Source organism: Pogona vitticeps, chromosome 5, assembly GCF_051106095.1.
Source record: "Pogona vitticeps strain Pit_001003342236 chromosome 5, PviZW2.1, whole genome shotgun sequence".
In the NCBI taxonomy this organism is placed as follows: domain Eukaryota; kingdom Metazoa; phylum Chordata; class Lepidosauria; order Squamata; family Agamidae; genus Pogona; species Pogona vitticeps.
In genome coordinates this window covers 182,030,110-182,056,441 of record NC_135787.1, presented here as the reverse complement: position 1 = coordinate 182,056,441, position 26,332 = coordinate 182,030,110, and the positions used below count along the sequence as shown (strand labels likewise).

Below are 26,332 nucleotides of genomic sequence, written 5' to 3'. Positions count from 1 at the left end.
TCAGCATCCATCATGCCAAAGGTCACCAGTCTTCTTTCCCTGAAGCTCTCTCACTATGACAAAAAAGAAGAAGCAGTCCATAGTGTCATCTCCCATCAGTGATCAGAGAAAACAGCAGGGATTCCAATTAGCTGCATACTGAAAAGGAGAACAGCACACAAAGTCAGCATTTTCAGACCCTGCTGAACAGCTCTTACCTCACCTTTCCCCCTGGAGAAGAGGGCAAGAAAGAGTGAAGCCAGGTTCTCAGCCAGAGCTCAAGGTTATAAAAAGATCTGTGCAGTACATCAGTCAGAAATCTAAATGTTGTTGGATTCCCCACTTCGTTCCCCTACCTCCCTGGGTAGATTTGCTGTTGAAGACAACTTCCATGTTCATTTGTCTTCTTCTCTCTCTTTGCCTTGCTCTGCCTTCAGCTAGGATGCTTGAAGAAGGCTCTTTCCACGAGACAGTAAGAGCTGATCTGATTCACGCGTCCTGAATGAATCAGAACATAGCCCCCCCCCCATTCCATTTTACAATTTTGTAAATATTGCAATAGAATTCTTAGGTCAAAAATGTATCAGAATGCATTTTAGGAATTGTTTGGTGGGTTGGGTGGGTTGAAAGAAACATAACATAAAATAAATCTAAAATAATATACTAAATACTCACGCCACAAGTGAACAAAAACCTGTTTTAGATGAAATATTCTAAAAATAACTGGTATATTGAAGAAAAGTGCTTATTTAAATAGAGTTGTATGCAGGTGTTTAAAAAATTGCAGAGTAACTTGGAAACTAAATAGAACAAATATATCAATGAGTCTTTACAAACTGATGTGAACAGAAAAAGACTGATTTCACCCATTCTTGGCCTCACTTTATATACATCACTGAGTTGCCACTTTGTCCTTCTATGTTGGCATTCATTAAATGAGTTCTCTTTTTTAAAAAAATACTGTTATTCTTTCTGTTTCTTCCTTTAGCCAAAAGACCCTGGGTATTAATGCTCACATGCCAATAATTGGTGCCAGGGGTGGCCTGCAAGTCTCAGGGGCACCGGATTTTCTTCCCATTCTTTGGAAGCTACTCTGAAGCCTCTAACTCTCTTCATTTAGCAATTTACAGCAATGTCTCTCTGTCAGAGAGCAGCTTCCTTTTCTCACACATTTCTCATGCCCAGATCTCCTGCCAGCATCTTTAAATCCAACGCAAGTGTCTTCCGCCAACTGCCATCTCTTTCTCCTCTGTTTTATCCTTTTTTTGTTTTCCTCCACGGCCTGGGAAATGTGTTCCTGTGACCGAATCCACAAGGGCAGGTGCTGGAACGAGGCGGAAAAGAAACCACTTGCCAAAAGTGCGAATGAAGATGTTATAAACTGTACAATAGCCATTCTAGCCATAACCTACAGCTTCCCTCTGCTTTCTTTTAAGGAAAAGTTTAATGAAATGGCAAGTGTGTGTAGTTTCTTTTCCGGAGCGAGGGTTTCTCCCTAGCGATAAAGGAAGACTCCAATTAAAAAAAAAAACAGTACCCTGAACAACTATATCCAAGTTTTTGCATGGGATTTTGTATTATCCATATTGTTCTTGCAGTTGTAGTATAAACTTGGAGCTTAACAAAGTTTGTGGTGTTTTTTGGGGGGGTGGGGTGGGCTGCATGTCCCAGAATCCTTAAGTGGCCATGTTGTCTGGGAGACTGGAGGGACTATAGAAAGAAATTTAAAATATGTTTTTTCCAAGCTCTGACCGTAATGATTGTGTGGAGAAGAGAGAGGGAGTGAGTACCACTAGGTAGCAAAAGCTTAGACAGCTTCTCTAGAGATGGGCACAAAGAACGATGAAGTGCTTCATATGAAGCTGTCAGTGGGGCACCACAGAGGCTGCACTGGCCCATCTCCCACCCCCTGGTCGGCTGGCTGGCTCACCATTCTTCGTGCACCCCTGGGGTCCTCCTTCTCTGGTGGCATTCCAACCCAGGCAGGAGTTTTGCTGTGCCGTCCCTGCCTCCTCAGGCAGCTGACCACTCTAACAAGGCGGTGGGATGGTAATTCTCCCCATGTGGCCAGTGGCACACGAAGAACAGTGAGTGGACCAGCCAACTTGGGGTGGGAAGGAGATGGGCCAGAGTGTACCAAGCGCTTCGTAAAAAGTACTTCATCACCCTTCATCACTAGGACTGAAGATCTGTGGGACAGGAGAAAAGACCTTAAGTCTTTGTTCCTCCCACATTTCTCCAGTTTAATAGTTCTTTTTCTAAAAGTTGGTTTTTAATGATATCCCATGCTTCTGTTAAAATCACAAATTGGATTAAAACATCACAGAATAAACTGCATCATTGAAAGAGAACAACAGTAGTAAGAGAATACGATAGTAATAAGATATTAATAGTGAACTTTGGTTGAAATCCTCTTCCTCTGTTACATGGAAGATTAAAAGCATAAAATTCACTCGCCAACAGTTAACAAGTCACTGCTAGCATTCTGTGGACATGCCTGCTTTGCTGGTTTGGTACATTCCTGAGAATCCCAATAGGCTAGGAATGAGTGAACATGACATTACAAAGCAACAGGATTTCAGCCTATGTGTCATTTTGAAAAAAAGAGAAACAGCATCAGGAGCAGCAGATATAAACTTTAACAAAGAACACATACACACAAAGGAGGGCTACTGGTTAACATCTGGCCTACACGCTTAAGTCTTTATCATGCACTGAAGGGCGGAAAGATAGGAACTGTTGTGACCATCAGCTAGGAGAGGCTTTCACAACTGTGGCACCACCACTGAGAAAGCCCTGCCCATATGTGAGCATTACAAAGAGAAACTAGTTTGCAACATCCTGTCATGTTATGGACTTCCCAAGAAACATGATCCTGTACAGGCCTGTGGTGAAGAGGCTACCTTCGTTTTCAGTGGTTCCTGGGAGTTTCTGTCATAAAAGGAAAACAAACTACCATCTGGAGCATGAATCACTCAGCAACTCTAGGAACACTTGGGTCATCTAAGGAGGAGCCAGATTCAGCAAATCCAGATTGTGTTGCTGACCACGTCTGCTCCTTGACTTTCTTCCACAGGAAAGATGAACTATGAAGGGGTGCCCCGCCTCACCGTGAACGATATCATGGCCCAGTGAATTATTTTTCAAATCCCACCACCCCTTTCGTAATCCGACAAAGACTTTTATTTGTAATGAGTTTCTAGCCCTCATAGCTCATGTTGGTACTTTGGGGCCTCTCTTATCCATGTTAACGTTTCTTCGTGAGGGTGTGTGTTGTTGTGTTGCCTCAGGATGTGATCAGGTTACCAATACAGCTATTGTTTATTGTGGAATAATACAATATATTGGCATCCTGAGCCACAGTTTATTTTGTGTCATCTCTTTCCAAAATTGTGGTCATTGGGGTTTGTAAAAATGCCAGTATTTTAAAAATTGGCAAGCAAGAACCAGTGTCAAAAGCACTGAATGTCACTTGAGCCTGGTGGGATGTGGTTGGGGGTCCAGTGTCATTTTACCAGTCTCATTTGCTTTGATTTACTTCATCTCTCTCATAGCAATTACTCGGAGAACTCTCAGAGGTAATTCAAGTTGCTTTCATAGAAAATGCTATACAAACGACCATGTTAAAAGTTTTGTACAGATTGACCATAAAGTGTGTTGTACTTCTATAAACCTTTCTCATTCTTTATTTTTATTTTTTTATAATAAATTCTTAACTTTTCAACCTTAAGGAGGCTTGAAATGGATTGTGTTGTACCTCGCTGCATTGAGTGTGTTTTGCTGTTGCCTATGTTTTTTTGGTATTCTGTTCATGGATCTTTTTAGTACTCTGTACTCATTCTTACTGACTTAAATACTGTGTTTTAATTGTTGTAAGCCACCTTGGCTCTTTTTTTTAAAGGAGAAAGGCAGGTTAAAAATATTTTAAAGAAAGAAAGTAACAGAGGGTAAACATATGAAATTACTTTAAATCAGGTCAGACAATCCGTGTACCTAACCCAGAAGTGAGGATCAAGTAGTCTGGAATCTACTTAGAAGAATCGCAGGAAAATTTGCAGCCGAAAGAAGCATAAGGCTTTCTTATTGGCATGATCACACAGAGAAAACGATCTGTTTTCTGGCTGTCACATGGCATAAGGGCAATAGCGCCCCGCCTGACCCAAATCTGTGCCAACGCTGGACCTCTGTAGCACTTTTGGGGGGCAGGATGGGGTGATTCCCTGGCAGATAGAGAAGAGTCTCTTTATGGAAGCTCACTCCCGTAGAAGTGACTCTTTTCAGTGCAATCTGATGCCATCTGGTCCCATCCAGACACTCAGTGACTACAGCACGGCATTTTCCTACCTAGATTGGGCTGCCGAGACCCAAGCTTGTGAGATCTAAGAACAGACTTGGGTGCGAAAGAGCACTGCATTCAGTTTGTTTATTGTGCTGAAAATAAACCCATTGTCTGAAACCTGTTATCTGAAAACATCCTCAGAGGCAGCCTGTTTGTTTGTTCTAAGGATATATGCAGGGCTTGGAAAGATACTTTTGAAAAGCAATCGGGAGCAATGATAATTCCAAGATCACAAGAGTAGTGACTATCTTAGGTGTAATTTTTGAAAAGTAACTTTTTACTTTTTCTTTTCCCAAAAGGAACTAAGTTAATCTATTTTTTAAATAAAAAAAAACCCATATCAGAATGTAGCAGCAAAACACATGTGGCATCATATGATTATTATTCCTTGTTATTTGCACCCTGTTTCCCCAAAAATAAGACCCTACCTGAAAATAAGCCCTAGTAGGATTTTTCAGGATGTTTGTAATATAAGCCCTACCCCAAAAATAAGGCCTACTTAAGTGAAACCCCGCCCTCCACCATTGTGCAGCAACCAGAAGAGGGTGACACAACTGTATTTGAATAAATGTAGATTGTTGTACATGAAAAAATCCCCTTAAAATAAGCCATAATGCCCTTTTTTTTTGAGCAAAAATTAATATAAGACCCTGTCTTATTGGAAAACACGGTAATTATTTACTTCCAAGCTCTGGTTGTTTATATCTGGCCCTAATCAATGGATTTAGGAGGTCTAGTGAAAAATAAAACATATTTGACAGGCCTGGAATCTGTCCAGCCCACATCTAGCCTGGTTGCACTTTATTGCTCTAAGAACAAAAAAATGAAGTACCAAGAATGTCTCTCTTTTTTCTTTAAAAGAAAAGAGGCCAAGAGATAATAATCACCTGATAGTGAGAGATTCAGACCTTCTCTCTCTCTCTTTGTTTTTTCTCACCCAACAATGTGTGGGAGTATATACATTGCTCTGTTATGCCTCCCTGGACTTGGGCTGGTTTGATGTGTGAAAAAATAAAGAGGTGTTTTCTTGCAGAGGTTTTGTCTTTTTCCAAAACCCACAAAGAAGAGAACATTCCCCCACCGGGGAAAACGAAACGTTCTTCTTTTTGTACCTGCAGAAACAAAGGACAGACTTTGTGGTGAGGCAGCCGGATCCCACGCCTGCTGCTCCATCTCCACCTCAGACGCCGCTTCCTGTCTCTCTCCCGCCAAGTGTCCCAGCGCCGGTCCCCGTTCCTGTGCCAAAGGTACCTGGAGCCATCAGCCGCCAGAGCAGCACATCCAGTGATGGTGGGCGGGATGCCCAGAGGCAGAAACCACCCCCTGTAGACCGTGAGTTTTGTATTCACCAGGTTTTTATCTTTTGTCTTTCAAATCATGTGTTCAAGAGAGATCTGCCTACTGTATGAAATGTGTTCAGGGCAGCCATTTTGGCATGAAATACCATATCCAAAGATTGCCAGCCATCTTGTTTCGATTTATTTTTGAGTCAGGTTTCTAGTCCTTTCAGTGACAAAAACACTGGCATCAATCTGGGGGCCACGTGGAGCTTTGAAACATTCTTGTTAGCTCTAAGGCATTAGGAAAGAAAATTAGTGAATTAGTTTTGAACCATACGTAACATAATTATTTCCTAATTAATTCATTGGCCAGAATCCTGTTACATTTTATGCTAGCATAACTCAATTGGCATACATTTCAGAACTGATTTGCCACACGTTAAGATGTCCTTTTTCTGTCGCATGCTGAATCATATGGATCTGGAGCACAACAGCAAATACCTATGTTGACTTCTTAACTTGCAGCAACTTACACGAATTGAGTTGTAGCGGCGGCCATAGCTAAGAGGATTCTGGCCATTCAGTTAAAAACATATCACTTCAAATGTCAAGTAATTGCCAGGAGTGAACTAACTATAATTCAAAAGTAATGTCTTTCGCATTTGATGATTAAAATTATGAAATTATGAATGTTAACATAATTTAACATAATTAGTGCTTGCAGGTTTTAATGGACCATGTTTTTGGACTCTGGAGCAGTGACCTCAGCAGTTTCAGAAGCCTTGGGCAGGGTTTCCAGTGTAGTGGAGCAGGAAGAACACCATGAGAGGTTAGGTGTTTTGGTTTAAACCCTGGCAGGTCTTGACTGGCTAGCTGATGCCAGCCACTGGATGAGATTCACTTAGACGGACCATAAGACAGGGATGGCAAAGATTGGCTTGGGCACTTGGGAGGCACTGTTTGCCTGCTCCTCAGATGACAAAAAGTCCTGGACTGGCCTGCTGTCCCTACTGACATGTGTATCTCTCACACCTCCCAAGGCCAGCTCAGACCTCCTCCCCCCGTTATCAGCCCTTACCGATACTGAAACCATTGCTGTAGTAACTATCTTACTTTCCTGGTAAAACAGGAAAGGTGAAAGGAATTCTTGGCACAGAAGCATCACCTTGACTCTTAAACAAATGTTGCCTCTTGTTGAACCGGTAAGATGGGGAAAGAGTGGCAGGATCTGAAGCTTCCTTTTGCTCTTGGAACTGCCAAGAGCAGTTCTAGCAGGTAGAAGATGAAGGACTTTGCTGAACAAGCCAGGATGGAGCCACTGACAACTGTCACTAAACGGTGCCACCAGAATTTCTGGATTAATTTTGAACAGCCCTTGTGGGTTGGGGTAGGTCTGGAGAGAAAAAGAAAAAAGATGAAGTAGCTATAATCATCAAGAGCCTAATCGAGACTCCATTAAGAACTTTTTAAAGTTTTACTGTTATTAATGGGAGATAATTGCGTGCAGCCTTGACTCCTCCACTAAAATCAAGAGGCTTTAAAAGTTCCTCACTTTGGATGTATCACATGCTAGGCTTGCATTAGGGACCTCAACATGTGAGTCCCTTTAAATTAAAGAGAAAGTGTGCCAAAATGTGAGTCCCATTAAATTAAGGAGAAAGTGAAGCAAAAGGAAGCTTCAGACAGAGGCAGTCCTGAAACCAGCAAAATGAGGGAGCTGGACAGCGGACAGATTGTACTTGTCTTCAGTGTGGAAGGGATTGTCACTCTCGAATTGGCCTTCTCAGCCACACTAGAGGCTGTTCCAAGTCCTCCATACAGAGCACGTTACCCTAGTCTTTTGAGACTGAAGGATGCCTATTACTAGTGACGAAAAAGTTCATCTGAAGAAAAAAGGTATTGTTCATAACGTTGTAAGGATTTAGAGCCCATATTAGGAGGGATGGAGAGATGGCAGAACAATGGCCAGAATCCTGGTGTATATTAAAGCACAGAGAAGAGGACTCACAGAAGCTACTTTGGTTAATTGCAGCTAATAAACAAGATGCTGGGTGCATGACTTGGACCTAATTCTATCAGTCATAGGAACTTCTGCATATGGTAAAATGCAATAGGATTCTGGCCAGTAAGTTTTTATTTCTGAGTAAATAGACATAGAATTGTACTTTAGAGAAACCAATTAAATAATCAAGATAATTGTTACAGTATTTCCTTTAAGTGTAAATAACTTTCTCAAACATCTTGTAAAGGCCATCCTCCTTCCCTTTCTCCCTCTCTCATTTTTTAGGAAGGAAATCCCAGATGGAGGAAGTCCAAGATGAACTCATTCACCGGCTCACCATTGGCCGGAGCGCAGCCCAAAAAAAATTCCATGTCCCACGTTCCAATGCACCAGCAGTCAATATCACCTACGAATCCTCTCCAGAAGATGTAAAAATGTGGCTACAGGCCAAAGGATTCAACCCCGTGTAAGTCTGGAGAGGCACTGTTTTCTCTTAAAAGTTGATCAAAGCTAAAGGGGGCGCACCTACTTTGTCCCACAAGGGCTGGGTTATCGATCATGTCAGGTACACAGCAGAAGATAGTACTGGGCAAAAAAAGAGGATCTCCTATTTAAAAAAAAGAGCTTTAAGCATCTCTGTTGGCTAGTCCAGGTATGGCAACCTATAGGTATGCACTCCAGATGTTTAGGACTTCAGCCTCCAGAATCCCTAGTCTGTATTATTAGAGATAAAGGTATATGGGAGTTGTAGTCCAAAATATCTGGCGTGCCAAAGATTCACCACCCCGGGGGGATTCCAAATGCCTATTGCTTTCTGCAACTTGAAATACTCATGTCATCATGATGGTGATATTTTATTTTGAAAGCTTGTAGGCCTCTTGAAAAAAAAAGTGAGACTTGACTGTTCTATCAACTTTTTAGGATGTGATTTAATAACAGAAACTTAACTTTTACACACACACACACACACAAATGGAAGAACTGTGATTTTACACCGATGCAAGCAGTTCCTGTGCCAAATCAAAATCAAAGCTATTCCATGTGATCATGGTGCTAGGAAGGGCTGTTCTTTGCATACGAGCTTCTCTATATTTACTCAGGCTTGTCCTTGGGTAACGGGCACCCTGTCTTCCACCAGGGGTAAGCTGATAACTATGCTAGGTTGGTGGAAAGGACTGGATCTGTGGCTTTGCTAGTGTAGCCTTCAGGAGTCCTGCATTATCTCCGCAACAGAGCAGAGCAGAACCTTGTGGAGCATATGTTCTGCGTTTGTGTGTAAAGATTTTTCCCATGGCTTCAGAGTTTCCAGTGTATTTAAACAGCTGAGACTAACAAAAAGTGTTATCCGAATTTCTCTTTTTAAAATACACTAGTCGTTGGAATCAGCTAAGTCCCTATGATTTAAATTTTTTATGCCTTTTTATATTATGACTTTGGAGCCAGAATCCTCTGCTGGTAGTTAAGAAGCCCATGTTTATATTCCTCATTGCACATCAAGTCATGCAGTTATGCATGGCAAAGAATGTAAACATTGACTCCTTGATTAACAGCAGTTTGCTGCTGAGATTTAGGCCATTTGGCTTAAGCTGGTATACCTAAGTAACAGCTATTGGAGGAGCAGTATAAATCACAGCAGCTGTTGTATGATTTGGCACAAATGGCAGCTCTTGACCTAGTAAGAATTTACCAACCGATTTATGCTATTGCACGTCTGCCAGAATAGATAAAGATGAGGTTTCCAACCCTTGGGTTTTAATTGTATGTGTTTCTTAGTCATTTTGTAATGATTAATCCTGTATTGGGGATAAAGTCTGAAATAAAGGAAACAAAAGAAATCAATAAGAAATCAATATTTAAATGAAGTTAACTCCATAGTTTAAATTATTCCAATTTAGGCTGTGGTCACACTGACAATAAGAACTGCATTTAAGCGTCATTTAAATTGATTTAGATGTTATCATTCACACAACACAAGGGTGAAATCAGTTTCTGTGGGCTGCAAACTGATTTTTTCCCCCAAGTGTCTGGAAGGGGCTTGTTAAAATACTTCTAAAATCAATTCAATTCAATTCGGTTTTGTGGAAATGAGATTTGAGCTGTGTGGATGCCAAAAATAGTTTAAATCACGAGAAATAAATGGATTTCCACTCAGTACATGTGAACATAACCACTGGTTTAAATACCACATGACTTGAACCTGATTTATAAAAAGTCTGAACAGAAATAAATTCATATTTCCAGTGTGACCCCAGCCTTAGTTAAATGGGGTTTACAGCTTGGCTACAGGAATCCACTTTCACACAGAACTGTTTCAATAAGGAATTTTTATTGAATGCAGAAGAATCAAAATATATGCATGGATTGTATTAGGAATATCAAATATTGTGGTCCAGTTTCAGAAATGGTGCACAGTAAATGAATATAGCAAGCAGAATTTAAGTGAAATCCTGCTGCTTCAAAATGGGGATGGGTGGGAAAGAGGACAGTTAAATAAACCTATTCACTGTGAGATCAAAGGTTCATCCAGTTTTAAGATCCAGGTCATGGCTACAGCATCCATGTTTAGGTGGTAAAGGTAAAGGTTCCCCATGACATTTAATCCAGTGGTGTTTGACTCTAGGGGGCGGTGCTTATCCCTGTTTCCAAGCCATAGAGCCAGTGTTTTGTCCATAGACAGTTTCCGTGGTCACGTAGCCAGCGCGACTAGACACGGAACGCCATTACCTTCCCACCAAGGTGGTACCTATTTACCTACTCGCATTTACATGCTTTCGAACTGCTAGGTTGGCGGGAGCCGGGACAAGTGATGGGAGCTCACTCCGTTGCATGGATTTGATCTTACGACTGCAGGTCTTCTGACCTTGCAGCACAGAGGCTTCTGTGGTTTAACCCGCAGCGCCACCACGTCCCCAGGTTTAGGTGACCTAGGTGTCAAAATCATTGCTGTTCATGCACTGTTGTTAATTCTACAGGACCGTCAACAGCCTTGGAGTTTTGACCGGCGCTCAACTGTTCTCCCTCAACAAAGATGAACTAAAGTCTGTGTGCCCTGAAGGAGCGAGGGTCTATAGCCAAATTACCGTTCAGAAAGCTGCATTGGAGGTACATACTAAGCTCATTTCCCCTCTGAGAGGCTCTTATTCAGTCTGCGTGTTTTCCACAAAGTGTTGAACATGTGAAGTGGGTCCTAGTGGGCTTGCATGCACCCCTCTTTGTTCTCTTCTGATCTGATCTAGGATGGTCACAACCTTCCATTCAAGCTATACAGCAAGTTACCATATTTTTCGCTCCATAAGATGCACCTTTCCATAAATTGCACCAATTTTTTAGGAGAAGAAAACAGGAAAATATAATCTGTTTTCTTCGCTCCATAAGACGCACAGACTTTCCACCCCCCTGTTTTGTGGGGAAAAAGTGCGTCTTATGGTGCGAAAAATATGGTAATTGTATTTGCATCCTAAACTGTGCTTAATTTTAACTGTGTTTCGTGGAAACAAGTCATTTTCGTGAATCACGACTGGAAGTTAACTTGTTTCCTCCAATCATTGTTAAGATCAGAGCTTTAAAAAAGTTTCTGGTCCACAGATTCCATAACCCCTCAGCCAGCTTTGGTTGTATGGCAAGCTGTGGTGAACCGAAGCAAACATAAATTAAAATAGCCGTTTGTCTGAAGATGTAGCCATATAATCAGCAGAATTGCACAATGCAGCTCTCCTAGGATTGTGCCGCTTCAGATGAGACACTGAAAAGCGCTCTTCATAATAAAACAAGCAAACAAACAGTTACCGTAGTTAGGCATCCTTCAGTCTCCAAAGACTATGGTAACATGCTCTGTATGGAGGACTTGGAACAGCATCTAGTGTGGCTGAGAAGGCCAATTCGAGAGTGACCATCCCTTCCACACTGAAGACAAATGCAATCTGTCCCCTGTCCAGCTCCCTGATTTTGCTGGTTTCGGGACTGCCTCTTTGCCTCGGCCTGCTGGACAAGGGTCTCTTCAAATTGGGAGAGGCCATGATGCACCGCCTGCCTCCAGGCTGAGCGCTCATATGTCAGGGTTTCCCATCTGTTGAGGTCCATTCCTAAGGCCTTCAGATCCTGCTTGCAGATATCCTTGTATCGCAGTTGTGGTCTCCCTCTGGGGCGATTTCCCTGCACTAATTCTCCATACAGGAGATCTTTTGGAATCCGACCATCAGCCATTCTCACAACATGCCCAAGCCAATGTAGACTACACAGAACGTAAAAAAGCCACCCTGTTATAGGGAGTGGCTGTAACCAATTTTTCTCTTTGAGGCACACATTTTCAGTGTACTCTTCCTAGGCAGGTACAGTCTGAACCATCAGTACACTTCAGAGAACAGTCAAGCCTTTCTGAAATGATGTAGTTCATAAGGGCTGCACCTAATGCTTCTCCTTATTGGTACACCTCAGCTTTAAATCAATTCAAAGGTTTTGTGGAGCCTGGGCACTCCTAAATTTCATGGAACAATTGAGTGGCAAGGGTCAGGTCATGTTATCAAGTCCAACCCCCTGTTCAATCCAAATCTAAGCAGATCTGACAGATGGTGGTCCTATTTTTCTCTTGAAGGCCTCCAGCGCTGGAGCGCTCACCACCTCCCGAAGTAACAGGTTTCATGGTTGTAGTGCTCTTAACAGTTAAGAAGTCTCTCCTGATATTCAGCCTAAATCTGGTTTCCTGTAGCCCGAGCCCATGATTACATGTCCTGCATTCTGGGATGATCAGGAACAGATCCTGCCCCTCCTCTGTAGGACTACCTTCCAAGCCTTTGAATCGTGCTGTCATATCTCCCCTGACAAATCCGTTTCGCAAGCGGTCAACTTTTCAGATTCTGGATATTTCATGGATAAAACCATTATGGCTCAGAAAAAGATGTTTGTGTGAAAGTATATTAACCTAGATCTTTTCCCCCCTTCTTTGATTCATCCAGGCTAACAGTGGAAGCTCAGAACTTCAGGAGATCATGAGAAGGCGGCAAGAGAAACTCAGTGCGGCTGCCACCGACTCTGGCGTAGAGTCTTTTGATGAGAGCAGTGGGCACTAAAATGTCTTTTGTATTTTCTTTGATCTAAAAAAACGGAGGAACCCCCCCCCCCCAATTGTTTCTGGCATTGTTCAATCATGCTTTGTTTTAGGAAGCCATGAAAGGGAAATGCCTGGATGATTGTTGCTTATTATTTATCTCAATACAAGTTGATGCCATAAAGACCGCATGCGAATGGGAAGTGAGGGGAGGCCTCGGTCGCCTTCTCTCTCTCTCCTGGGATGTAAAAGTATATTCAAAAAGGAAATGTTTTGGGTGGTTCTTTTGCCCCCTAAGGCTAGTGGGGAAAAAAAATGAGCATTTCATCTTTTTCTTCTTTTTGACCCGAACAGGCAAAATCACATTGCTGCTTTGAGCCATTCATAGACACTGAGCTGGCTAATAAAATGTGCTGAAATCTTGGGTCCAGCAGGAATCCAAAGGGAATGATCCAGCCAGAGTTCCATTGATTTCAATGGGGAGTTTAGGGATATTTGTACAGCTCTTCTCTTGGATTCTATGGGGTTTCAAAGGGCTTCACTGTGACGAGATCCTTTCACTCTTTCCATCATTACAGACCACAGACGTGGCTTTTCTCTCTCTCCTATTTCTTATCACCAAGAGATGTCAAAATTTATTTAAAAGTTCATGAATGCCAACAACTAGAGGTTAAATGTTTTTGATACCTACAGCAACCCTAATCTTACATAAGCACAGACTCAATTCTTTGGACAGCATCATGAGACGGTTTCTTAATGGATGTGTAAATAGCAAAATAATTTATTCTGGATTTGAATTTTAATGCTGTTCCAGTGGGAATAAGCACAAACCAATAAAGATACCAGTGAAGGAAACAGTAGCACAAATCTCATTTTTTTTAAAAAGGGGGGGGCAGTTGGTCCTTGTTTTGGGTATTCATATGGTCATTCACAGTATTATCTCTTAAGACTATTGTGCTTTTTTTTTTCTTTAACTTCACCAGTTATAGGAGGAAATGGAGACTACATTTGTAAGTGTTTAAAAAAGAGAGAAAATGTCCATTGCCTACATACATATTTTAACGTATGCCCATCTCAAGCATTAAAAATATCTAGTAAATGCCAGAGTTTGTTTTAGGTTGGGTTTTTTGTTTGTTTGTTTTTGGAACAAGAACTTTTTATTTCCTCCATGCAAAATGTTCTATTCTAGCACATGTATATAAAGGCATCAAAACCCCATCATGTCATTTAGAAGAAATTAAGTACCTAGTTTTATTACTTTTCATGGTGCCTTTTTTCACATGACTCAGCCAATAGTCTGCAATAAACACTCTTTGATGTACTTGAAATGCTTTGCTTTATCTTTCATGATAAAAGGGAAAAAGTGTACGTTCTTCAGTTTCAAAAGAATTGCATGGAAGCTATATTATTTCTTTTATTAAATGATATTATTATTATTATTATTTTCCTCTGTCTTTGCTGCAGAAGACGCAGAGTGTAGATACCTCTGCTTGAAGTGTTTTTTCCTGAAAAGGGGAATTGGACATTGACGCATATAGAGAGAGAACATTCTAGATCCTACTGACAAATTGGGAAACAACCAAATCGACAAGTACAAATAGTACCCATTTCACACTTCTAAAGAACTCAAATGTGATATTGCTCATCTACTAAATATATAATTTTTCCCTCAGGATAGCCCTCTATACCAGCAGGCAGGCCAAAAATCACAGAGGCCAGTTAGCTCAACAGGGGTTCTGTGTAAATATGAGTTAAAGTATTTGTTAAGCATATAGAAGGACAGGGCCAGTTTTTTTAAAAAACAAACAAACTATCAGCGTGGTTTTGACAAGGGTACACCTTTTCCCAATCTTTTAGAGTGCTCTGAAAGATTCAATCAACGTTTAGACAGGTGTGATTGGGTGGCTGTTGCTTAGACTTTCCAAAAGATTCTAGTAAATTCGACCACCGAAGACTCCTGAGCAAACTTAACAGTCATGGGATAACTAGAACAGAACTCCTCATATGGACTGGTGAAGGAACAGAAGCCAGAAAACTGGAAGAAATAACCAGTCCTTGCAATGGAACCATATAAATGTGAGACCCTTTGGAGTTCTGTTTTAGGACCAGTGTTTTTTAATCTATCCATAAATGACTTGGGGTTACGGATAAACAAGACATGACCAAGTTTGTGAATGACATTGAATTACTTAAGGCATTGAGAACAAAAAAAAAATTGCAAAGATTATCTCCCCGTTGGGGGACTGTGCATTAAAATGGCGAATGAAAATCAGTATAAGTGGCAAATGATGCCTATTTGAGCCATATATTTGCATATATGATTATGGGACCTAAGCTGCAGCTTGATAGGCGGTGTCAATCCAGTGTACAGCTGCTTTAAAAACCAGCAAATACTAGATGTATGCAGATATGTAGTTTTTTACTACAACTCCCAGAATTCCCCAAGTTGCCTGAGGAGTTCTGGGAGATATGTTGTTGTTTGTTGTTTAGTCGTTAAGTCGTGTCCGACTCTTCGTGACCCCATGGAACAGAGCACACCAGGCCCTCCTGTCTTCCACTGCCTCCTGGAGTTGGGTCAAATTCATGTTGGTCGCTTTGATTACACTGTCCAACCATCTCGTCCTCTGTCGTCCCCTTCTCCTCTTGCCTTCACACTTTCCCAATATCAAGGTCTTTTCCAGGGAGTCTTCTCTTCTCATGAGATGGCCAAAGTATTGGAGCCTCAGCTTCAGGATCTGTCCTTCCAGTGAGCACTCAGGGTTGATTTCCTTTAGAATTGATAGGTTTATTCTCTTTGCAGTCCAGGGGACTCTCAAGAGCCTCCTTCAGCACAACAATTCAAAAGCTTCAGTTCCTTAGCGAGCAGCCTTCTTTATGGTCCAGCTCTCACTTCCATACATCACTGCAGGAAAAACCATAGCTTTGACTATGCGGACTTTTGTTGGCAAGGTGATGTCTCTGCTTTTCAAGATCCTGTCTAGGTTTGTCATTGCTTTCCTCCCAAGAAGCAGGTGTCTTTTAATTTCGTGGCTGCTGTCACCATCCGCAGTGATCAGGGTGGCCAAGCAAGTCAAATCTGTCACTGCCTCCATATCTTCCCCTTCAATTTCCCAGGAGGTGATGGGACCAATGGCCATGATCTTAGTTTTTTTGATGTTGAGTTTCAGACCGTTTTCTGCGCTCTCCTCTTTCACTCTCATTAAGAGGTTCTTTAATTCCTCCTCACTTTCTGCCATCAGAGTGGTATCATCTCCATATCTGAGGTTGTTGATATTTCTTCCAATGATCATCATTCTGGGGGATATAGTCCAAAATAAAATAAAACACCCTACCACCCCATAAACCTGTGCCTCTAACAAATTCAATTTTGAGTGTAATTATGAAAAAAAAATTTTTTTTAATCACACCAGTCCAAATCATACTGCTTTAGACAAGCCTGTGGCGTGGCCACACTTTAGAGCATGATAACATTTTAGGCTAGATAGCTTAGACACAAGGTAGGGGGAGACATTATAGAGTTGTATAATATTATGCGTGGTGTGGAGGTTGCCCGGAATAGGCTTTTCTCCTTTCCTCTCAGTACTTGGAACGCAAGGCTCACAGAATTCAGGGTTCTGTGACATGAGAGATTCAAGATGGAAAGGAAGGATATATGTACAGCACGTAGTGATATTATGGGGTTTGCTACCAGAAGGTGTAATGATGGATGCCAACTTGGACAGCTTTAAAAGGGAGTAGGGAAAAGAGGTGGGGGTGTTTTTTTGCTGAGGAAAATGGGTGCTGTAGTATTCACATCCTATTTGTTGGCTTTCACAAGCGATTAGACTAGCTAGCCTGTGTTCTTCATGTGTTCTTACAACTCCAGCGTTCAAAAAAAGACAAGTGATATAATCCAGGAAAGCTGTACTACATCTGGGATCAACTGTGTGGCAGGCATGACACTTCCGCACTGAAAATGAGAGGTTGGTTAACATGAAAGAGACCGAGAGAGATCAAAGTTTATACAGTCACGGTGATTATTCTTAATCTTTGGGATTTCCTAAGAGAAGATGTAATCAGTACTGATGCTATATATTGCTGGTAGTGTAACACTTAAGCTGGAGCTTAATATATAATATTTATAGGGTTTCCTCAAAACCGATTATCCCCGGATATGGACATAAATATGGACTAAGGCAAAATATAGAACGGAAACTAGTTTATTTTTAAATTCTCAATCCACGGATGAATTTTTGACAGTTCTATTAAAGGCACAGTATGATTCCATAACAGGTTTACTGATTCAGGGAATCAACGTGAACCTCACATTGGATTTCAACAGAACAGGTCACCGGAATGCTAGTTCCTTCTTGAGAGGATATTTGCTTTTTATTAAACTTGCAAAAGCACACCTAACCTCTTCTAGGACTTTTCCTCAACCTGAAGAAAATATAGAGTTTAACCCTACCCAACCACGCTTCTCTCAGCAGAAGCTAATTGGTTTCTTTCCTAGCCAAGACATATCTGGCAGTTAGGGCTCCTTTCCTAGCCAAGCCCCTATTTAGCAGTTATACTGCCAGATTCTTCTTTGTAAGTTTCCCATTCTCACTTGATTGGCTGTGACTCATTTCACACGCTAGCAAGGTTATGCTCAAAATCCTACAAGGTAGGCTTCAGCAGTATGTGGACCGAGAACTCCCAGAAGTACAAGCTGGATTTCAAAGGGGCAGAGGAACCAGGGACCAAATTGCTAACATGAGCTGGATTATGGAGAAAGCCAGAGAATTCCAGAAAAAAACATGTACTTCTGCTTCACTGACTATGCAAAAGCCTTTGGCTGTGTCGACCACAGCAAACTATGGCAAGTTCTTAAAGAAATGGGAGTGCCTGACCACCTTATCTATCTCCTGAGAAATCTATATGTGGGACAGGAAGCAACAGTTAGAACTGGATATGGAACAACTGATTGGTTCAAAATTGGGAAAGGAATACGACAAGGCTGTATATTGTCTCCCTGCTTATTTAACTTATATGCAGAATACATCATGCGGAAGGCCAGACTGGATGAATCCCAAACCGGAATTAAGATTGTCAGAAGAAATATTGACAACCTCTGATATGCAGATGATACCACTCTGATGGCACAAAGTGAGGAGGAATTAAAGAACCTTGTAATGAGGGTGAAAGAGGAGAGCACGCAAAATGGTCTGAAGCTCAACATCAAAAAAACTAAGATCATTGCCCCTGGTCCCATCACCTCCTGGCAAATAGAAGGGGAATTTATGGAGGCAGCGACAGATCTGACTTTCTTGGCATCCATGACCACTGCAGATGGTGACAGCAGCCCCGAAATTAAAAGACACCTGTTTCTTGGGAGGAAAGCGATGACAAACCTCGACAGCATCTTGAAAAGCAGAGACATCATCTTGCCAACAAAAGTCCGCATAGTCAAAGCTATGGTTTTTCCTGTAGTGATGTATGGAAGTGAGAGCTGGACCATAAAGAAGGCTGCTTGCTGAAGAATTGATGCTTTTGAATTGTTGTGCTGGAGGAGGCTCTTGAGAGTTCCTGGGACTGCTAGGAGAACAAACCTATCCATTCTAAAGGAAATCAACTCTGAGTGCTCACTGGAAGGACAGATCCTGAAGCTGAGGCTCCAATATTTTGGCCATTTCATGAGAAGAGAAGACTCCTTGGAAAAGACCCTGATGTTGGGAAAGTGTGAAGGCAAGAGGAGAAGGGGACGACAGAGGATGAGATGGTTAGACAGTGTCATCGAAGCTACCAACATGAATTTGACCCAACTCCGGGAGGCAGTGGAAAACAGGAGGGCCTGGTGTGCTCTGGTCCATGGGGTCACGAAGAGTCGGACACGACTTAACGACTAAACAAGAACAACAGTAGGATAAGAAACCTTCAAAATTATGGACTGTGACCTGTGCATCACATGAGGGTTCATATGCTTTCTATTCTACATGACACATTTACGGACATGTTGTTGGTTGCCTGCTCCTTCACATTTCCATCTGCAAGGAGATTTTTCAGCGGAAACCTTTAAATGTGATATTCCAGGATATATTCCAGGATCACAGATGTGGCATCAAAGACCCATATCTACCCATATCTGAAGAACCCTACATGAGACCTGCTTCCAGGGTTCTGGCACAGAAAGACATTGAAAAACATTGCATTCTTTTGCCACACACCTGGACTTATTCAATTTATTTTAGCTTTTATTTTCAGCTTAATGGAGCCAGTTAAAAATGCATAATGCAAATGAATATAATTTATGTTAAGAACATGGCACTTCCTGCTCTAAACGGAAGCAGTACAGACAAGGGAAGGCTGTCACTATTTTTAAAAATGGAGGGGCCAGACACAATGCACAAAAAAGAGTTTTCTGTAGCCTGGTTGCCCTTGTAGGGCAGGAGTGTCATGGAGGCAGGGATTACCGGGCCGAAGTCACCGGACTTTCTGAGTAGCATGACTATGACATTGGCCACATTCTTACTTGAGCTTTCCTTTTATGTCTGAGCACAGCTGCAGTCCTTAAAATACCCTGGAGAGAGAAATGAATTTTCTTAGGCATAGTATATTGGCTGAAATCCTGTTGCTTAGTGTAAGAGAATTTGTAAAATTCGGTCCTCTGTGTGGCAAATAAAAAGTCCCTGCCACAGTTCTCAGGGACACCCGATCAGGCACCAAGCCATGCCCACCCCCAAAACCGTGGCAGGCACTTTTTATTTGCTAGATAGGAATCAACTGGAAGTTATGGGTTTTTACTCTACACAACAGGATTCTGGCCACATTTGCAAATTCTTCGAGTTGTCGTGTAAAAGATTTGGGTCTATTTTGGCCTAAACGGAAATTTTTTAAAAAAACTCCAATTATATGAAATACCTATTCGTCTGTTGTTTATATGGCCCAATTCAGCTGCCCTTCATGCTTAGTCTAACTCTAGGTAAGGTCAGAAAATAGAGTGCCACTTCTCTGATTAAGAGGAGACCTTACCCCAAGATGCTTTTGTCAATGAATTGTGGCCGCTTATACATACCTTGAAAAAATTGCAGTGTGATACCAAATGTGGTGTAGAGGATAGTGTGATGTACTAGGACTCAGGAGACCAGGGTCTGAACCTCCCGTTTGCAGAAATTTATGGAAACTCACAGTAAAACCTTAGATAACTTACCTTGAAAGCCCTAGTAGGATCGGTGTAAGTCTGTTCTGATTTGATGGCACAGACATACCCTTTTTCTCATACACTTTTCCTATTTCTTGCCACTCAACCAAGTTCACTCTTTGTACATATTTTTTAAAGGCAGCTAAGTTAGAGCACACTGTTGAAACACATATACCTTTTCTAAAAAATTAACCTAGTGAGCTAGAATACATTTGATGGGTTTCCCTCCTGAATTCTGTCTGCACAATTTTTCTTATGCAATGTTTGGGTCATGTTCGGGGGGGGGGTTGGAATGAATGTGACACTACCTTTTTTGGGGGGGGAACACATTTTCCCCCCACAATTTTGTAATTACATGGTTCATGGAAGGCCTGTTGAAACCAAATGCAAGGAGATTCTAGCATTAACCCACCTATTTCTCCCCCTTTGTTTCTATCCATCCATCCATCCATCCCTTCTCCTTCCTCTCCAAAGTTTATCATTCATCCTGTCATCCTCTCTCTCTCACACACATAGAGTATGACAGATGATGTTGGGAACCTCTAGCTCAGCAATTTAGCTGTCTGGCTCTAGAGCCAGAAATTGGGAGTTCGAACTGTGCTTCCAGGGAGTACAGCCAGCTTGAGTAGCCTTGGGCAAGCACAGTCCCGGAACGCTCCCAGAAAAAGGGAACAGTAGACCACTTCTGTGTATTCTCTACCTGGAAAACCCGGAACAAAGATTGCCATAAATCAGAATTGACTTTGCAGCACATAGCTATCATTATTACTATAGTAGAAAGGCACTGATGTTGTCGATTCATGTTCTACCATGAGTTTTGTAAATGAGTGTACAATGACAATGACCCTCCCCCGCCCCACAATCCCTGTAAATGAAATACCCAGAAGACAATTTTTTTTCCTGCTTTGATCTTTTTTTTTTTTTCGTTCATGTTCATACAGCTCTGGCTCCAAGTTCAGTTTCTATACTCTACAATCCCGAAGAAGCTAAGCCTAACACAGAAATACTTTTAATACACAATGCTGAATAACTCAGAACAGTTCCAACAAAACAAAACTCAACATAATCAGAGGTGTGTGCACTCCCACCCTTCCATGGATTGCAAAACAATTCAACCCGACCGTATGCCCACCATCACTGGGTTACGACAAGCCTAACTAGCAACCCAAACCATTACTCTGAGGAACGACCTATGGGTTTGGTCTCCAGATCGCAAAGCTATTTGTTTGTAGTGTTCTGTGTTTGTGCTTTGAGCGAAGCTAGGAAAAAAATGGGCCCCTTGTTCCCCCAGATTTCCCCATAACAGCCTTTCAAGATCTACGTCCATCAGAGAGGGGTAGAGAGAATGAAAATCTGCAGCTGACCTAACTCTTAAAAGCAACAGGGGGTGTCCAGATCCCAAACTGAGGAAGTAAGGATGGCTGGCTTTCAGTCTGAGCTCTAGCAGTCTGGTCTCCTTATTCCATTTAGCAAGCAGATGCTCAGATGTGTAATGATGCTCAGTGACAGCATATTCTGTACAAAGAGCTGCATGACTTAATCAAGCATGTGCGATTCACCATTCTCAGACTGTAGCAGCCCAACGGCTAGCAATGAATCTGCAGCGACTCAGTTCTTTAAAGTCTGTTTTTGTTCAAAATCCCAAATGCACATATATTGGTGGCTGCAAAATATCACACATGCAAGTGTCTCCGACTGAAGAACAAGCTAGCTGGCCCGAGGGATTTTCCCTCTTCATTCCAAAATGAGAACAGTGCATGCTTCTTAGGAATTTGGCCATATTTTGCATGCCACAAAATTTGCTCTCACTGATTTCGAGGCACATCAGAGGCTTGTTGGTCCAAAGAAGGAGCTTGAATTGTTGCATGGCTTTGGAAGAAGTTATTTCTTTTTACGCAACCTGGCAAGGGGAGGGGGGGTGCATCATTCTTAAGACAAAACTGAAAAGACCCGACACCCTGGGGAATCCAGCTACAGTCTTGCGTGCACTTAATTTTCCGTTACAGGGATTTACTTCTGAGTAATTAACATGCACAGAGTTTGTACTGTCAAGTCTTCTAACTCAAATAGGCAAATGTAAACCCATTTTCTTGAGATAGCCGTAGCCATGCTGTTGATGGATGACTCGCTCTGCTAAATGAAAATGCATTTTGGAATGAACATCCTACTGCTTGTACAAATATCCTATTTATACCTAAGTTTGCTAATAAGCCTGGGGGGGATCCATTTGCACACACACAGTTTTCCTTAACTCCATCACTCTGTGAGGGTTCAGAGCAGAAAATGGAGAAATTGCTTTTTGGAGGCGAGGATTGCAACTCCTGGAATTTTCTGAGAGTTGCAATCAAAAAAAGTTCCTTTTCCACACTATGATCCCTGATCCTTGGGAGAATGGAGAGGAGATTGATCAGCTGATCTCCGTGGTGCTCCCCTTACTTACAGGTGCGCAGAAGGCCAGATACAAAGAACAGCAACTGGTGCCAACACGCACAAATTCTGCAGACAGATGGGGCTTGGCTGGAAGTGCTCATTGAAGGTTATGCATACTGAGTGAGTGGGTGGTGTTACTGCACAGCATGTCTGATGTCCCTACTCTTACGTTGAGTTCAGGGAGAGGATGCTAGGCAGGATTATTGCCTCCTTTAACATTTCATTTCACTCCAATATAAGAGTCTCAGTTCTACAGCAAGGTGGAAAGGTTATCATGGCCTTTAGGCAAGATCAGGAAGCATGCAGGATTGTTTTGAACATCTTCTTCCACTTGAAACTCCACTTTCCTTTAGCAAGAAAGCCATTTCCACCTCCTGTCCTCTGCACACTGTACAAATGTCTGTCTAGTGAGGTTATACAGCATACATACGCCGACATGGGCTGTAGCCTACAAAAGTCTGTGCCAAATTTGAAGTACTGGATAGTTCAGTAGTATAGGTAGCTGACTCTGGAGCCATAAGTTTGGGAGTTATTCCCTCTTGCGCCTCCTTGACAGGAGAGAAAGTCTCTGTGTGTGTTAGAATGTGTGAGAGAGGGATTCCTGGAGGGTCCTGGGGCTGCAAAAATTGTTCCCAGACCTTGCTCACCCCAAATAGAAAGGGGTGCTGATGGGAGAAATATGATGGTGACTGCATCTTTCATCTTATCCCCCTGCAAAATTTTGTTATCAGCAACCAAGAAACCAGAATGTCTCTCAACACATAGCCAGGGTCCAAGTTAGAGGAAAAAGGTTGAACCTCACTCTGTCTGTCCACTCTCTTCCTTGCTGTCACAGCCTCAGTCTCTATTGTACAACCACAGACCCGATCATACTGCTGTCACAGCCTGTGGAATCGTTCTCCTCCAGAGAAGCATGCAATGAGAGCAGCAGGGCGAAAATACAGCTGCCTGCACTTCGCTTGATATTATGAGCAAGGCAGCTATGAAGACAGGCTACGGGGGGGGGGGGGGGGGACTGGACATTGATGGGCAAAGGTGCCAGTAACCTGGAGTAGGTCTGTACATCTTGTCCAAGCTCTGTCTCCTGAAACAGCCCTATAGTTGCCACTTGTGCTACAACTTAGGTTCTACATCAGGAGCTGGGCATTCCCATGTTGTGGGTGTCTGACTGCCATCAGTCTCAGATTTGCAGCAGAACTTCTGGGAGATGTATTCTAAAAACAAATGGATGAGTTCCATGCTGGCCCACTCCCGGTGAGTTTAGATCTATAGGGTTCAGGTGCTGAAACTTAAGACGCCATCTCGATTTGCTAGATGTGGGTTTCTTGACTACTTAATTGACCGGTTATATCGTGAACCCACCCATGACCTGTGAGAGAAACATCACTGCACCCCCTCTACCCCACCTCCTGTATCCCCCTTCTCTCCATCAGCTCCAACACCTTACCTCACCTGCCTGGCTGCCTCTCCCTCAATCTCTTCCAATAATTGTCACGTTTAACAGTATTGACTCTATGCAAAGATGTACCAGGGAAGAGAAACAAGCAAGAGGCAACAGGTAGGGTGTTAGGATGGGAGGTGGGTGGAGAGATGAGATAAGGCACTGGCAGTGAAGCAAGACACTGAGATGAGGTTAGGTGTCAAGGAGCCACCACAAACTGGGGTACAGGAGGAAAGAGGGGAGGTCACTTTGGCTTTTCTTGTGCCTTCTTGTTGACTGTGAACAGGGTGCTTCTGAAGGTCCAACACACACACCAGAATGTGCATTGGCTTTTGCTGCCAATGGTGTCATAGAAGGTACCCTGTTTCCCTGAAAATAAGACAGCATCTTATATTCATTTTTGCTCCAAAAATGCACTAGGCCTTATTTTCAGGCGATGTTTTATTTTTTTGTCATGTACAGCCATCTACATTTATTCAAATGCAGCCATGTCATCTTCTGGTTGCTGCACAAGGGTGGAGGGCAGGGTTTCACTTAACTGGGGCTTATTTCTCGGGTAGGGTTTATATTACAAGCATCCTGAGAAATCGTCCTAGGGCTTATTTCCAAGTTAGGCCTTATTTTCGGGAAAACAGGGTAGTATGGTCACTAAATAGGCTGTCAGCCCAATCACTTGTTCTGACTTTGACTCACAAAATTGTGACAATACAGGAATGCATCGAGTTATTTATGCTTTGGAAGACAAAAAAAGAAAAAGAAGCAGAAGATAATGTTTAAAGGGGATGGACTTTGGCACAAGCATTGCTGGAAAGTAGAATTTAAAATGCTTTTTCAGAATTTGAGGTAGGGGGCACTGTTTTATATACCCCCCCTCTTGATTTGGCACTTGCCACAGGGAGCTATTCCAAGTTCTCCTCCAATGGGAGGCCTCTTGTGGTCACTTCACTGATTGGCCATAAAAGTAGAGCTTGGCAAATTTCCCCAAAACGAGGGCCTAGTATGCTTGGTGGGGATGGAAGTTTGAGATGTGCAACCCAACGAAGTGGGGGGGAGGGAATTGCCAAGCCCCCACAAAAATACCATTCAAAGCTTCTTACAGTGTCGACCGGCTGGTACGAGATTCCTCCAACTCAGCTGCTGAGTGGGCAATCCACTCCCAGAGCATGGCTTAGGCTTTTGAATAAAAGGCAGAGCAACTGCATGGAGCACAAAGGGTTAATCGAAGGGAGACACACTAAACATCGCTTTTAAAATGTTCCAGAAGCTGGCTGGACCACAGCAGGAGGAAAGACGGGTTGTCTTCTACTCAGAAGCTGTAAGATGTATGACAGGTCGAAATACCCTGGCACAGCCTACACATCTTACTGAAGTGTGTGTGAGAGACGCATGCATCTTCCCAGTAACCCCACCTCTGGTCAGTACCACAGCACTCGGTGCCTTCCGTTGGACAATCTCTGCTTCTCCCAAGGTAGCTCTAGTTTCTCCGGGACCCATCTTTGCGGTTTCTCTCCCAACTCAATTAGGAGTAAATATAGTCCTTATTTCCAGTGTAAATCCACAGGATCTACATAAATGTTGGTCTAAAACAGTGGTTCTTAACCTTGGGTTACTCAGGTGTTTTTGAACTGCAACTCCCAGAAACCTCAGCCAGCACAGCTGGTGGTGAAGGCTTCTGGGAGTTGCAGTCCAAAAACACCTGAGTAACCCAAGGTTAAGAACCACTCATCTAAAACATTCCATCCCTTCAGGGAGCCTCTTCTCGCTGGGACTAAACATTGAACTTTGCCTTTCGTGATCATATCTATCATCTACCCCTAAGAAGCAGCAAAACCCATGCACCCAATGGGGTCAAGGTGCGCAGTATCTAAAACCAACTCATTCTGGCCCATGAGGCAAAACATCCCTCAACCAGCACTCCCCATTCCTCAACGTAAAATGTCACGGCGCACCAAATCCGCAGCCTGAGAGGACTTCCATCCTTCTCCTATGGACAAGGCCAGCCTTGGTGGTGGTGAAGTTGTGCTGAGAGATGGCGAGCTTCATAATGAGGACTCTTCTCCCATCGTGTTCCACTGGTTCCCCATTGTTTTGCCTCAAGTGATGCCATTGTGGATAACTCAAGTGTGTCATGGACACCTGACGGATGACTGAAAAAAAATCTTCAGCCATGGTACAGTTTGAACCATGGGTAGGTAACTTAGGAGGAAACAGAAAATCTTGCCCTTTCTGCACCTGCCGTAGGATGCATCCCTTCCAAAAACAGTGATTCTCTTTTCCTTTCCCTACCCAAAATTAGGAATGACCAGAATTTCACATCAAGTCCTGGGATGGGGTGGGGACACAAAGAATGTCCACATGTACACATGAAGAGAAGGCCCTGTGTTTTGCTTTAGAAGCGAAATGACACTCCTGGAGCCGTCCAGAAGTAACCATTCTTCTGTTTTTAAACACACAGACCCAAATTTAGGGGCAGGGACAGCAGTCGTGTGGAAAGGCTCAAAGGGCTAGAAAAACAGACGGGGCTGCCCACAGGCTTTGAATTGGGCACCCCTGCTCTAACAGAAGTCCTGCCTGCTATACAGTTCAGTGGACGCACTAACATCAGGCAGCTCATGCGAGCCACAGGCCTCACTTCAGTAACCACTTTTTCACCAGGTA

General features: G+C 42.7%; 1 protein-coding gene across 4 annotated transcripts in view; it reads left to right on the top strand.

Moving 5' to 3' along the window:
* EPS8 (EGFR pathway substrate 8, signaling adaptor) overlaps positions 1-13,972 on the top strand; it is a 167,052-nt gene extending 153,080 nt beyond the window's left edge. For all 4 annotated transcript variants that reach the window (XM_072999777.2, XM_072999774.2, XM_072999776.2 and 1 more), the window contains exons 18-21: positions 5,437-5,650; positions 7,886-8,066; positions 10,573-10,702; positions 12,553-13,972. In XM_072999777.2, the coding sequence (XP_072855878.2) occupies positions 5,437-5,650; positions 7,886-8,066; positions 10,573-10,702; positions 12,553-12,666 (639 nt within the window). In that variant the 3' untranslated portion in view covers positions 12,667-13,972. The remainder of the gene's footprint in view (positions 1-5,436; positions 5,651-7,885; positions 8,067-10,572; positions 10,703-12,552) is intronic.
* The last annotated feature ends 12,360 nt before the right edge of the window (positions 13,973-26,332 follow it).